Source organism: Elgaria multicarinata, chromosome 16 (genome assembly GCF_023053635.1).
Source record: "Elgaria multicarinata webbii isolate HBS135686 ecotype San Diego chromosome 16, rElgMul1.1.pri, whole genome shotgun sequence".
NCBI classification, from domain to species: Eukaryota; Metazoa; Chordata; class Lepidosauria; order Squamata; family Anguidae; genus Elgaria; species Elgaria multicarinata.
Genome location: NC_086186.1, coordinates 27,100,400 through 27,114,489, shown reverse-complemented (window position 1 = coordinate 27,114,489; position 14,090 = coordinate 27,100,400). Strand labels below are relative to the sequence as shown.

At 44.7% G+C, this 14,090-nt stretch overlaps 1 protein-coding gene across 1 annotated transcript in view; it reads left to right on the top strand.

Annotated features, from left to right (window-relative positions):
• The first annotated feature begins 6,509 nt into the window (after positions 1-6,509).
• The window catches only part of SV2B (synaptic vesicle glycoprotein 2B), a 34,281-nt gene continuing 26,700 nt past the window's right edge, over positions 6,510-14,090 (top strand). The window contains exon 1 of the mRNA XM_063142445.1: positions 6,510-7,076. Coding sequence (XP_062998515.1) covers positions 6,584-7,076 — 493 coding nt within the window. The 5' untranslated portion in view covers positions 6,510-6,583. The remainder of the gene's footprint in view (positions 7,077-14,090) is intronic.

Here is a 14,090-nt window from a genome sequence, read left to right as displayed (position 1 = left end):
GCTTGATTGCCTGTAGCTTGAAAGATAAATTATTCACTCTCAGCTCTGCTCACTTGTCCTCCCAGAAAACAGATTACTATAATGAAACAATAGAGTAATTTGCCTCATTATACTTGTGATACACACGCACACCCAACACAAGAATGGCAATCAATAAACGTCCGTTCTGGCTAGGGACTGGCATTTCAGGCAAAATAACCTCTGCAGTGATATATTTGGTAGCGAAATGGTTTCTTAAATAATTCATTGAGTCATTTTTCTAATATGTTCCTACCTTCTTCTCCTTTCCCACATCTGGCTTTGCTACCTTGCCAAAGATGCATCTTCCTTGACTTCTTCTTAGGCTATAATTTGAGCCAAGTGGAGATGTGAATATTGTGGCAGGGGAGATAATACAGTATCTTGAAAATCAACTCAGTTGAGAGAGTTGCCCCACTTTGTTGACACATTTCCCCAGTGATGGGTATCAGGCACTGTCCATGGTGCTGAAATCAGCCCATATGGTCACAATGCCCTTCAAATGCCTTGCAGCTCTTGTGAAATGCATCTCTCAGCTACTAATACAGGATAGATGGCATGTGTAGCTCACTCAATAAGCCCCACCGAGAATTTTTATGGCATGCAATACCACATCCATCAGATCACTTTTTGGCTTTTTCGGTTGTTGTGGTTGTGGTTTTTCTTAAACACCACTAGAGTATTAGGTGAGTATTATATTTTCACTCTTGAATCTGACAGCAACCAAAGAAAATTCTCTTAGATGATATTCAAAACATTGACTTGCAAATGTAAAATCTATTCCCTATGCCTGGGCTTTAGTGAAGTACTCAGGAAGCTGCCCCCAATATCAACCCTAATAATAAATCTGTCTGCAGTAGACTGTGGCAGTTCTTTGCTATCTGGTCGATACACCAGGAGCCGGACTGATTGCTCCTACCAATCAAGCAGATGTCAGAGAGCTAGGCATTGTGATTTCCAAGAGGAATGATCTATCGGGGCAATTTTGTGACCATTGCAAAATAAATAAGTAAATCCAAGATAGAAATTTAAAACATTGGACCTCAAGGAAGCATTTTTTTTTAAATGGGTGGGAGCATGTTTTTGAAAAAATAAATAAACATGGTCTTCTGGTCATGGATCATTGACAATATGGCTAGACCAGGCTATATCCCGGGGTGATACCTGGGATCGTCTCTGTGTGTCCAGATGATGCACAGGGGATCCCAGGTTCAGGCAGGGATCAACCCTGCCTGGCCCTGGGATATTAGCCTACCCTTTGGCCCTGGTTTTCCCCACAGTCTCAGGCTAAGCCTGTGACTGCGAGCATGTGGCCCGTTCTGCAGCTCTTCCCGGCTCCACGCAATTACTCACGTGTAGCCAGGAGAAGCCGTGCATAGGGTGCAGCATTCCCCAGGAGTGCTGCACCCATTGGGGGCAGGGTGGGGGGAGCGGGAAAATCAAGTTAATTTTGAAAAAAAAACCTTACCTCAGCGCATGAGCATTAGTGCACACCACCCCTTTAAGAAAATTTAAAAATGGCGGACGCGACGGCTCTTTTCTTGAGCTTGTTGCGTGTGATGTCTAGATCACCGTGACAGCCCACGATAGTTGCATCGCGGGCTCTGCCCTCCTCTGTCGCGGATTTAACAGTAGGGCCATAGCTAGACCTAAGGTTTATCCCAGGATTGTCCTGGGGTCAAACCTGTACATCTAGGTGCCACACAGGGCATCCAGCGCTCAGGCAGGGACAAACCTGGGATGATCCTGGGATAAACCTTAGGTCTAGCTATGGCCTTGGTCTAGCAAAGGCCTATGTTGCCCAGAAGCCTCAAACTATAAATGAGGGGAAAACTGCAACAATGTGCAATCTATAAGTCTCCATAAGTCCCAAGAGTGAGCTCAGTGTTTAAAATCCCATTCAATGACTTCCCTATCCTACTGTCCTTCAGATGTTTTGGACTCAGTGCAAAGCACTGTAGATAGCTCCTTCAGAGTTCTGTCTGAAACCAGGAGTGGAGTCACCACCCACTGACATTGGAACCACCAGCCTCTATTGCAACTCCCATGATTCCCAGCCAGCATGGCCAGTGATGGGAACTGCAGTCCAACACATCCAGAGGGCACCAGGCTGGGGGAGACCACTGTTGGCAACACATCATGGAGGACACAGAAATGAATGGCGTTGTCACATGAGATCGATTTAGTTTCTCCGCAGACAACTACAACTCCCATCACTCCCCAGCTAGCATGGTGGGATGCTTTAGGGTGGATTCCTGCATTGAGCAGGGGGTTGGACTCGATGGCCTTGTAGGCCCCTTCCAACTCTGCTATTCTATGATTCTATGATATCTGTTTCACTCAGTGTGAACTCTGATTCCATCAGTATACATTTGAAGTTTGGATATATATATTATATATATATTAACAAAAACCAAAAGAGCATTAGGTGTCTGTGTATGCTCCCGTAAATTATTATACCAAATACAGATTGAAGTTGTAAAAGTTTTTAAAGCAAAAAATATTTGAAGCAAAATAGCCAATTATATTAACACTCAAAGTGATATATCATAATCTTAACAAATTGCATATAGACATAATGGGATTCCTATACATTAAATAGAATCATAAACACAACAAATTGCATATAAACATAACAGAATTCCTATACATTCAATGGGGAAAAAACTCCTTGTTGGCTTCATGTGTTTTTGATATACAAAAAAGAAATAACGTTCTTGTTATGACAGGAGTCCGGTAAAATCTTGTTTCATCTTGTGCGATTTCATCAGATAAACCTTCAGTTAAGTAATCTTATTATATGTAGAGTGAACAAACAAACACTACATATAATAGCAGAAAAGGTGACAGTTGGGTAGTCTTTGGGCTCTGTCTTTATTCGTATTTTTCCAACTGCAGCCCAGTTTTTGTTTTCGGATATCTATTTTTTGCCCCAAGTTGCTTCTCAAGCAGTTGTACTCGTATTAGATTTCTTCTGCTGTGTAGCTGAGGGTTTCCATGCTGTGTTTTAAAGATTTTCACTCAGAACTCGGTTTGTAGCTGGTTCCTTTTACTCTGCATGTTAACAACAGTTATGATTCTTGGTAACTCCTTTTGGAGACAGAAGCAGAAATGATAGCACAAGTGAGGTGGACAGATGGAACAGTGTTCTGGATCTAAAGAAAAAGCAAGCTGATCGTGCTTCCAGAAACAGAACCTGTCCTTTCTTTAGCTTTTGAAAAACTGTGTGTTGAGAAATCCCACTGTCTCGTTTTTAAAAAGCAAAGCTGTCCATTTAAATTCCAGGAAATCCTCTCTTTTTTAAAGAAGAAAACAACCAAAGGTTAAATTTGTCTCTTTAAAGGCCAGGAGAGACGTTCCTTTCGCAGCCTGCTTCTTTCAACAAATCTCTCTCCCTCCCTCTCTTTAAAATGTTATTACTTGGAGCTATTTTATTTTTTGCCATCAAATCCATCCACAGAACCACAGAGCAAGTAAAGTTACAAGGGTCAATGTTAGGGGCAGAAAACAACTTGCGATGGACTTGAACTGAGAGCAGAAAACATTGCAGACGCAAAGTCAAAACATACCACTGTCTGTTCCTTTTTCATTTCAACTAAATGAAATAGATTGCTCCAGGCACTGCAGGAGAATCCTGAAGATTATTGGTTTTTCAAGTAGAAGCAAAGGAGGGAATCACAGCTCATTAACTAATGTTACATTCCTCACGCGGAGGGCTGCACGCTCCAGAGAGAGAGAGGCAAATTCCCCCCCTCCCTGCAGTTATAAATTGTTTGTGTGCTTCCTCTTCCCTCCCCAGTGGAGAAGCTGTTACTCAGTTTTCCATGCAATTCGCTCTCTAGAATTGTTCACCAGCCTGATTGAAATTCAGGATTTCCAGGCCCGCTGGGACACTGGTAATGAAATGGGAGCTGTAATTGACCGTTGTGCGTCTAGAATGCCAAAGCATAAACAAAATGTATTTCTTAGAAATCAATTCAAATAGACTGCAATTGGTGCTCATGCCCAGTGGGAGTGGATGGCATGGTTGAGTACATGCCAGAGCCCGGATCTACTCTTGGTTGAGGGACCCAACCGAGAGTAAGTACTGCCATCTTTGTGGCTTCTTTGCATGCACACATGCTTTGCAAAGCGTCTGAGTATTGCAGAAATATTTACTGTGTGGTTTATGCAACAGACTTCCATGTCAGGGCCAGGCTGTAGCAGGACTCTGGATATACCTGGATCTAGATGGTGTGTTCTTTGGCTCCAAAGTCCCTGAAGCCAGTGGCTACGGCATCAGATGCCCAATGCAAGTCAAGAGCAGAAGCCAATGTTGCTAGTATTTGTATTTATGCCACGCCTGGCCAATCCAGGGGCATCATGCTGTCCATGCCTGCCAATCACAAAGGCTGATGTGGCATATCCCTAATGCCCGAAGAGGGACCTGGGGCCTAAGGATGGGGGAGAAGTTCATTTGTCTAGCATTTTAATGCACAGGTACCCAATTTCACGCTTTTGAACCCATACGTGAACTGAAACTCCGTTATCCTTTGAAATTAGCACTTTTCAGAATTTTGCATATAAACGAAGTGCATATAAAAATCTGTACATTAGGTGAAAGTGCACACGAAAATGTATTTATTAGTGACATCTATTTACTTTTCCCCATCTGTTTCTCTTACTCATGAGGAGGACTGAGAGCCACGAAAGGCACTGAAGCAGTATCTCACCCCCTTCCCCACCCACCCCTTGAAATCCTACCCAACTCTTTTTCTGCCTTCTGAGATTTCATCAAGTTTCCGCATCTAGTTTCACAGGCAGGTTGGTGTCCTTCTAAAAGCATCCTTCCTTTTTTGAGATGATCAATCCTGCCCTCTCCCTAACAGAATGCCACACTTGATTGCAGAATCATAGAATGTGCACAACCCATTTGCCCGGGCGGCAACCTAACACTCTCCAGATGTTTGGACTACAATACCCATCAGCCCCAGCCAGGCAGACCATTGGGCAGAGGCGATGGGTGTTGTAGGCCAAAACATTTGGAGGGTGCCGGGTTGCTCACCCCTGATATAAGAGACATACCTGTTTGCATAGATGCCATAAACATCATGTTTCTTCATGCAAAACGAATATACCAGGAAACGCAGCCCGGTGTGGATCTACACTTCTACTTATATCAGTTTTTCTGAGCCTTTGTAATGTTGTAACTTGTATCACTACCTTGTATACCGTTGCTCAGTAGTGTTACTTACCTTTTCTTGTAACGTTGTTGCTGAGCACACTGTTCGTTGCCCCGTCATCTGTGTTGTTTCTTCTTCTCGTTTCTGTGATCCTTGCAATTCCCAGACTGTCCTTTCTCTGCGCCTCCCACTTCCTTGTTTTCGTATTTTCCGCGCCGCTCTAGCTAACATTCCTTTATGCGCATGCTCTTAATTTCAAATCTTTGTGGCGGGAGTTCTTCAGAGAGAGTGGTTTGTGGATTGTCGGAGTTGTCTGTCTCTTGAGGAAATTGTAGGGATGCCTGGTGAGTGGAATGTGTTAAATCTATCTCATTTTTTAAACGTTATTTCCGTGGCATTACATGCAACCTACCTCGGGTAAAAACTTTTTTTAAAAAAAATTATTAAAGGATGCGCATATGCACATTTCTAATTTAATTAATTTTTTTTTAAAAAATAAATTAAATTAGAAATGCGCATATGCGCATCCTTTAATAATTTTTTTTTTTTAAAAAAAGTTTTTACCCGAGGTAGGTTGCATGTAATGCCACGGAAATAATGTTTAAAAAACGAGAAAGATTTAACACATTCCACTCACCAGTTCTAACAACGGTTACTGAAGGCGCGTAGAGGAAGTGACATCAGACAGGAAGCCCGGTGAGGGATCATGTGACAGTAGTTTTGCAATGCGACACAGAAGACTTCATAACAATGGAGCACATTGAAAGAAGTCTAACAACGCTGAAGTGTTACAACGAAAGGTAAAATGGTACAAAACCTTTCTGTATAACGTTATAAGGAACACATCATGTGATCACAGACGTCATCCAGAGCTATCTGAAATGTTACAGCTACAGTAATGTAGATTCGGCCCTGGTGTGGCCCTTTCCCCTCCTCTGCTTTTCAAGTCATTTCATTGCTGCTTCTTTTTCTTTCTTTCGCAGGGCGAGACCTTCAGCGGCAGAATGCATCAGGAAAGCAACCAACCAGCCAAGCCGCACTAGCTCCTGGTTATACAGAGCTGCTGACCTCTCATGTAGCGGCCTTTGACGTCTCTTGCTGGCTGAAGGAAGCAAGCAGGATGGAAGGGCAGTGCTGAGATCCAAAACATTATGCAATGTTTAGCAGGGGAGGATAGAACTTAAATTTTAAAAAACACACCATTGCCACAAAGTCTCCTCAGAATTCTGGCATTTATCATGCATCGTGTGTTTCCAGAGGAGCAGTTATGCTTGTATAATTAACTGGACAAATTAGACAGTGTTTTTTTAAAACAACAACAACAACAAACGTGTTAACAGAATCCATTACAACATAAATACCCCCAGTGATAAATAAATCTAACTGTATACCTGCACGTCAAAATGGATGATGACCGTAGAAACAAGGTCAACCAGGTTTCGGATGACTACCGATATCAAGATGGCAGCTACGAAGGCTATGCTCCCAATGATGGTTATTATCAAAGAGGGGAAGAGCATGGGCAAGACGAAGATGCTCAGAGTGATGCCACCGAAGGCCACGATGAAGATGATGAAGTTTACGAAGGAGAGTACCAGGGCATCCCTCACCCGGACGACATCAAGGCCAAAAAGAAGAAGAAATCCCCGGGGGTGCCTGATGAGTTTAGGGACCACACTGAACTTATGGCGGAAAAGATGGAAGACGAGGAGCAGCTGGCTCACCAGTACGAGAACATCATTGAGGAGTGTAGCCACGGGCGTTTCCAGTGGATGCTCTTCATCGTCCTTGGCTTGGCGCTGATGGCAGATGGGGTGGAAGTGTTTGTGGTTGGATTTGTCCTGCCCAGTGCTGAAAAGGACATGTGCTTGTCAAGCTCCAACAAAGGGATGCTAGGTGAGCCCCCATTTCTCTTCGGCGACATACCATGAGGAGGGGTGGGGTGGTGTAGGACAGCCTTCCCTGACCTGGTGTCCTGCAGGTGGGTCAGACTACAAGTCCCATCAACCCCACCCAGCAAGGGCATTGTCTAAGTGGGCAGATGCCAATGGGAGTTGTAGTCCATCACATCTGGAACGCACAAGGCTTTTGTAGGCGAAGGGGATTTGAAATAGTTTGCAATAGTTTTCACAGTCTGTATTCACTCTTTAATCCCGCCCCCACGCCTATTCCAGGCCGCACCCACTGGGAGTCAAAACTGAATGAGTTAAAGGGATTAGGGCTGTGCACCCCCTACCCAAGCTGCTCTGGAACCTGATCCGGAGCGAGATCTGGAAGTCCGGAACGATATTCGGCCCCCATTTTGCTCCCCTTCCCCACTTACTTGCCTCTGCAGTGGACGGCAGTAGTAGGTAAATGGGGAAGGGGGGACAAAATGGGGGCCAAATAAGCCCCCTCCCCCTTACCTGGCCCCGCCATCCACCACTGCACGGACTACGGCGGCGGTGGAGCCAGGTAAGCTCCCTCCCCCACCCCACCCCCACTTACCTGGCTCCGACGTCCATTGTGGTTCAGGCAGCAGCTTCAACTGAGGCCTGGGCAACAAGTTGAAGCTGCCGGCCAGACTACGACGGAGCCAGGTAAGCCCCCCGTCTCCCCCACTTACCTGGGTTCATCACAGTCTGGGTGGCGGCTTCAACTGCAGCCCAGGCTTCAGGCGGAAACAGGCTGCGGCCTGCTTCTGGCCTGGGCCCTGGGCCTCAGTTGAAGCTGCCGCCCGGACAGCGATGGAGCCAGGTAAGCCCCCCGCCCCTTTACCTGGCTCTGCCGCCATTGCCACACGGACTGCAGCGGCGGTGCCAGGTAAGCCCCCCTCCCCCCCACTTACCTAGGTCCGGAGCTTTGGAATGGTCTGAATCGCTTTGGACTGTTCCGATCCACTCTGCGCCAATCTGGACCTCCCCCAATCCGAACTGGAACCGGACTTCAGAGGTCCGGATCAGCCCGCTCCAGATCCGGGGATCCGTAATGGAGCAGTGCACAACCCTAAAAGGGATGTTAGGTGGGTCATTTCCCCAAATTTCCCCTTACAGATAGATCATCCTTCACGGAAATATTTGTCGTAGGGATGAATGAGAATTTCTTTCATGCAAGTTCACAAATCATGCAAATTTGGCCCATTCGCAATCTCGAACGTGAGCAGGAGCACATGTTCTCTGAAGATGTTTGAAAATTCCTGAAGTTGTATTCATGTTTGAAAAATGTGCACTTTTAAAAATGCGCATTTCCTCCCAAATGTACATTTTCATGCTTTACTCTGTGCACACATTTGGATGCGCACTTTTAAAAAAGTGCATGTTTCTCATTCAAACATTTTTTTTAAAAAGGAATAGCACAATCAAACACAGGAAACGTGGTGAACTGAGCATCAAGGTGGTGTTTGGAGAAACTTGGCTATCGTGAAAACCACTGGTTTGCTGGGGGTAGTATAACATGATGGTTGGAAGCATGAGCTATGAGCTGGAGCGACTATATCTCATGAACGTGCTGCATGGGTCTGGGAAACGATGGTCTCTCAGCCTCAGTTTTTATGTGTATTATTAATGTTTGTCTTCTTTCCAAAGTTGTTTGTAAGGATTACTGAGATAATGCATTTGAAGTGTTTCCAGGATTTAGGACTGGTCTGTAGAGCCAAATTCGTCTACACAATTCTACATGCAGTTATATAATTGTTTGGGGAAACGTCTAATGTGAATTGAGTTTGGTGTAATGTAGGGTGACCATATTTGGGAAACCAAAAAAGAGGACACCTAGTGTGTGTGTGGGGAAGCAGCTTTCTGAGTCCTGCAGAAAGTACGTTATTCCCCCCCCCTTAAAGAACCCGATTGGAGTGGAGGAGGGGAAAGGATTTCATTCTGCACCACCACCATCCACTCCAATTGGGGCCTTTTCTATAATGTCCACGAATGACCCACTTTCCCCTTTAAGACCTCAATTGGAGCTCGGGGTGGGGGAATGATGTGCCTCAAGAAAGCATGTCATTCCCTCCTGCCATGCTAATGGCAGCCTTAAAGGGGAAGGTGTGTCATTCCAGGACATTATTGAAAATTATAGAAAATCCCCCCTGACACCATGGAAAGAACAAAAACCAGGACAAATCCGGGGAAATCCTGACAGTTGGTCACCCTATGTAATGTCAGGAACCAAAGGCCATTGGGCTGGAATCCCATGCCTGATGACATGTACCGGGAGAGAAAGAACAAGGAGCGGCTATTTTCGAATAGTAATTTCTGGTCCTCTCTGAGAACCAGGAAGAACTCCTTGATCTCTCTGTTACAATCATTTCAACAGTGCCACACTTTGCTCCCTAGGGAATAAAATCAATGAGGGGCAATGCTCCCCCATGCCCCTTCCCCACAAAAGCTGACCGCCAAAGTCAGCACAATGTATGCACCAGGTTGTCCTACGTATCAACAGTATAGGCAAACATACACCAGGGACTTGAATAAATCAAGAAAGCAGATGGCCTAATATTATAAATAGGTATGTGTGTGTGTTTTCTCCAGAAAAAAAAAGGACACATTTCACAGTAAACATTTTGTCTTTTTCATGGCACATGGCCGAAATTGCAGGGTCGCTTCCATGGCTAAATATTGAATATTTATTAATGTGTGAAAATAGATTTGCTGTAGTTACTGCACACACACACACACACACACCGGAAATTGAAATAGAAAGTTGGCACGTTCAGTGAGTTGAAAGAATGCTCATCTTTAAAAGAATGCCATTTCGCAAACCCATAAGGGAGACTGAGTACCCAACTCTCAAGGCCTGGACATCAGGAAAAACGTCCTGACTGTTAGAGCAGTATGACAATGGAACCAGTTACCTGGGGAGGTTGTGGGCTCTCCCACACTAGAGGCCTTCAAGAGGCAGCTGCCCAACCATCTGTCAAGTATGCTTTAAGGTGGAGAAAAATGTATATATTTTGGCCGAGCAGAACAAAGTCAATAAATAATAAAGCAGCAGCATCTCTCTCCCACCCTTTCTTCTGAATAACAAAGTTTTCACATTGCTTTTGCCTTTTTCTGTTTTTCAAAGCGAGGTTGCCTGGGCCCCTTAATCTGTTTAGTTTCCCCTTCCTAGTCCTTTTCTTGCTCTGTGTTATCCCTTCGGAACGGCGCACAGAGTTGCCAACACGTCGGCCCTGTAGATTTATGCAGTCTAGTTTTTAATCATTGTGGACTCCGCCTAAGGCTTCAAAGGACTCCTGAATCACTGGTAGCATAAAACCTGGCAAAGCATAAAAGGAGATGGATTACCCCTTTAGCCCAGGGTTCATCAACGGAAGCATGTCTATAAAGAGAGCAAAGGGAAGGCAGGATTGCATTCGGATGATTGTAGCATCACGGAAGTCCCCTTTGGATTGCTAGCCATGCATGGCTTCGTATTTCTTACCTCCGTTTCACACAAAGAGCATTGACTCAACAGTTCGTCTGGCAAAAACGTCGAGCGGCCATCTTTCGAGACATATTTTTTTTGAAAAGGAAACACGACTGGTTCGTTTCCAGATAGGTCAGCCTGCATAAGAAGGATCTCTTTTGGCTTAGTCCTTGGAGGAAGAAGACATTAAAAGGTGAAACAGAAAGAGAGTCATTTAAGGGAGTGGGATTTGGACTGATGTCAGCACACAGGATCCTTAGAGATGTTGTCATGGACTCAGAGCCTAGTGTTGCTCCCTCTGCTAATTTTTCTGCTAATTTTCCTGGCCTGCGCTCCAAGCCTGGCCAGGCAGCTGGGTCTAGCCCCTTTGTGATTTCTCTCAGTGTCCTGACATAGTGTTCCTCTGGGGCATTGTGGGAATTAAAATGGCAGCAGCTGCCTCTCCCTCAGTTGAGCCCATCTGGGTCCACTCAAAGAATGAAAGAACTGGACGTGTTTAGTCTGGAGAAGAGAAGATTGAGCGGAGACATGATAGCACTCTTCAAGTACTTGAAAAAGTTGTGACACGGAGGAGGGCCAGGATCTCTTCTCGATCCTCTCAGAGTGCAGGACACGGAATAATGGGCTCAAGTTAAAGGAAGCCAGATTCCAGCTGGACATCAGGAAAAACTTCCTGACAATGGAACCAGTTACCGAGGGAGGTTGTGGGCTCTCCCACACTAGAGGCCTTCAAGAGGCAGCTGGACAAGCATCTGTCGGGGATGCTTTAGGGAGGATTCCTGCATTGAGCAGGGGGTTGGACTAGATGGCCTTGTAGGACCCTTCCAACTCTGCTATTCTATGATTCTATGATTCTATGAATCCTCCAGCAGGTTTCACACCCGCGTACACAAGCAGATGCTTCCCCCCCTCCAACATTTAATTCTGAGCAAAGTCCATCAGAGTTCCATTATCCAGTGACAATTGGACCAGGCTGAAGCAAAAGCAACATGAACCCCCCCCTCCTTTAAAAGTCAAGGAAATGAAATCAAAGTATTGACGTGCGAAACGGATGATATTGGATCAACTGATCTGCAACCAGAAGCTACTCGAATTTGAATTGGCAGCCAGATTTTCTGGGAAACAGAACTGCCAAGAGGAATTGGCAGTTCCTCTTGACATGATAGCACTCTTCAACTACTTAAAAGGTGGTCACACAGAGGAGGGCCAGGATCTCTTCTCGATCCTCCCAGAGTGCAGGACACGGAATAACGGGCTCAAGTTAAAGGAAGCCAGATTCCAGCTGGACATCAGGAAAAACTTCCTGACTGTTAGAGCAGTACGACAATGGAATCAGTTAGCTAGGGAGGCTGTGGGCTCTCCCACACTAGAGGCCTTCAAGAGGCAGCTGGACAACCATCTGTCAGGGATGCTTTAGGGTGGATTCCTGCATTGAGCAGGGGGTTGGACTCGATGGCCTTGTAGGCCCCCTCCAACTCTGCTATTCCATGATTCTATGATTTGTTCTGCTCTTAAGGTTTGAGTCACCCGTTGCGTTATCACCAGGTGGCACGTCCTTAACTGCTTGGAATAATGGGATGGAGGCTGAAGGGCTCCCTCAGGTCCTTTGGAGTTGCAGCTCAAGACAAACGCTCCCCCTAGCTCCATCCCACTGAGCTGCTACCTACACAGATTTCCCAAAAGCATTTTCCCATTATAATGACGATATAGCTTTTGTTAAAAGCAAAATGAGAGAGCTGGGCCAGATACATTTCTGTATCTATTTCTTTTTTATTATTATTTTATTTTATTTTTAATACAACAATACAATGTAAAACAATACCACATAATACATAATAATACTAAGTAAACAATTTGTTAAACATATATTCTAACTTAATTCTCTTAACATAATCATAATTAACATAAATGTGCTCCCTCCAACCATGGGATCTTATTCATATTTCCAAAATCTCATTACTTCTTCTGGGGGTGTTTTCCCTCTCCCCTTTAATAATTCAAATTCTAAAAACTGTTTCCATATTCCCTCAAAATCATTCGTTTTTATCATTCCTCTTCTAACTTTTATGTTACATGTTAGTTTATCATTAATAGCAATATCCCCTATTTCTTTATACCAGTCTTCTATATGATAATCCCCTTGAACCTTCCAGTTCCTAGATATCATTAATCTTGCTGCTGTTAACAAATTCCTTATCAATTCTTTTGTCTCTTGATTACAATTCAATTCTCCATACCATTGATAACAACGCCACTATAGGTGTCTCTTCAATCTCCATTCCTAAAATTTCTTTTATCTCTTTAAACACCATTTTACATTTCTGTATCTATGGTCCATTTCTACGCCTGCCTTTTTTCCAGGGATTGTCCCGGGACCATCCCTATGCATGCAAATGACACGCCAGGGATCCCGGGAGCAGGCAGGGATGATTCCTCCATTTTCCTGGGATAATCCTTAGGTGTAGAAAGGGCCTATGTGTGGGGGTGGGGGTGGGGGTGGGGTGGGCGAGAGTGGGTGGGAGGAGCGTCTGTTTTTAAGAAGCTTTGGATGAACAGCTGGCAAGATGGATTTCCTCTGCGGAAAGCAATTTACCCGTCCTGGTCATTTGTTTTTAATCTGGGAGCAATAGCAGGAGCTCAGGAAGGATGCATGAACTTTCCTGATGGTACTGGTGGGGGTCGCCATCAGGTAATGATGTGCCCCAGTGCATTGCTGCCCCTATGAAACCCCTGTTCCTATTTTGCCTTGTTAGGGTGAGTTGCTACTTTTCAGGTTTCAGTCCCCAGAATCTATGGAAATTAGATCTCTTCCGCCCCTCCCTCTTTCTGTGCGTGCGTGCTCATGTGTGTATTAGAACTTCTCATCTTCTTCGAAGTGCACATGCGCATAAATGCCAGGGCACTGATTATTTATTTCACATGCTGCAGTTATATGGTGGACACCTACGAATGGCCAAAAAGGAGGACACCAATTTGCAAGGAAATTGTACGTGCTAATTTATAGGTATCGATGTAAAATAATAATAACAATGCTCCTTCTCCTTCATATTGTTTAAATATTTATTTATTAATTTATTTATTTATTACATTTCTATGCTTCCCAATAACCAAAGCTCTCTGGGCAGTTCACAAAAATTAAATCGAAACACAGTACTTCTCACCGTATAATGGAGAACTGAGACTGGGCAAAGGCTCTGTAAAGTAACTTTAGGGAGCAGCCCTAGACCAAATCAGAGCTTCTCTACATGAGCGATTCATTGCATGCTTATGATTGGGTACTCATGGAAGTTTGCTAGTCTGTTACATGATGCTGTCAACCTCCAGCACATCTCCCACACCTGGTATTGGTGTGGGTTTTTTCCTTGGTATAGAGACACCTTCCAAGTTTTGGTCCATCCAGCTCAGTCCTGTCTACACTGACTAGCAGCTGCTCTCCCAGTTTTCAAGCCGGGGTCTTTCCTGACCCTACCTGGAGATGCCCGGGATTGGACCTGGGGACTTTTGCATGCAAAGCATCTCCTTGATTAT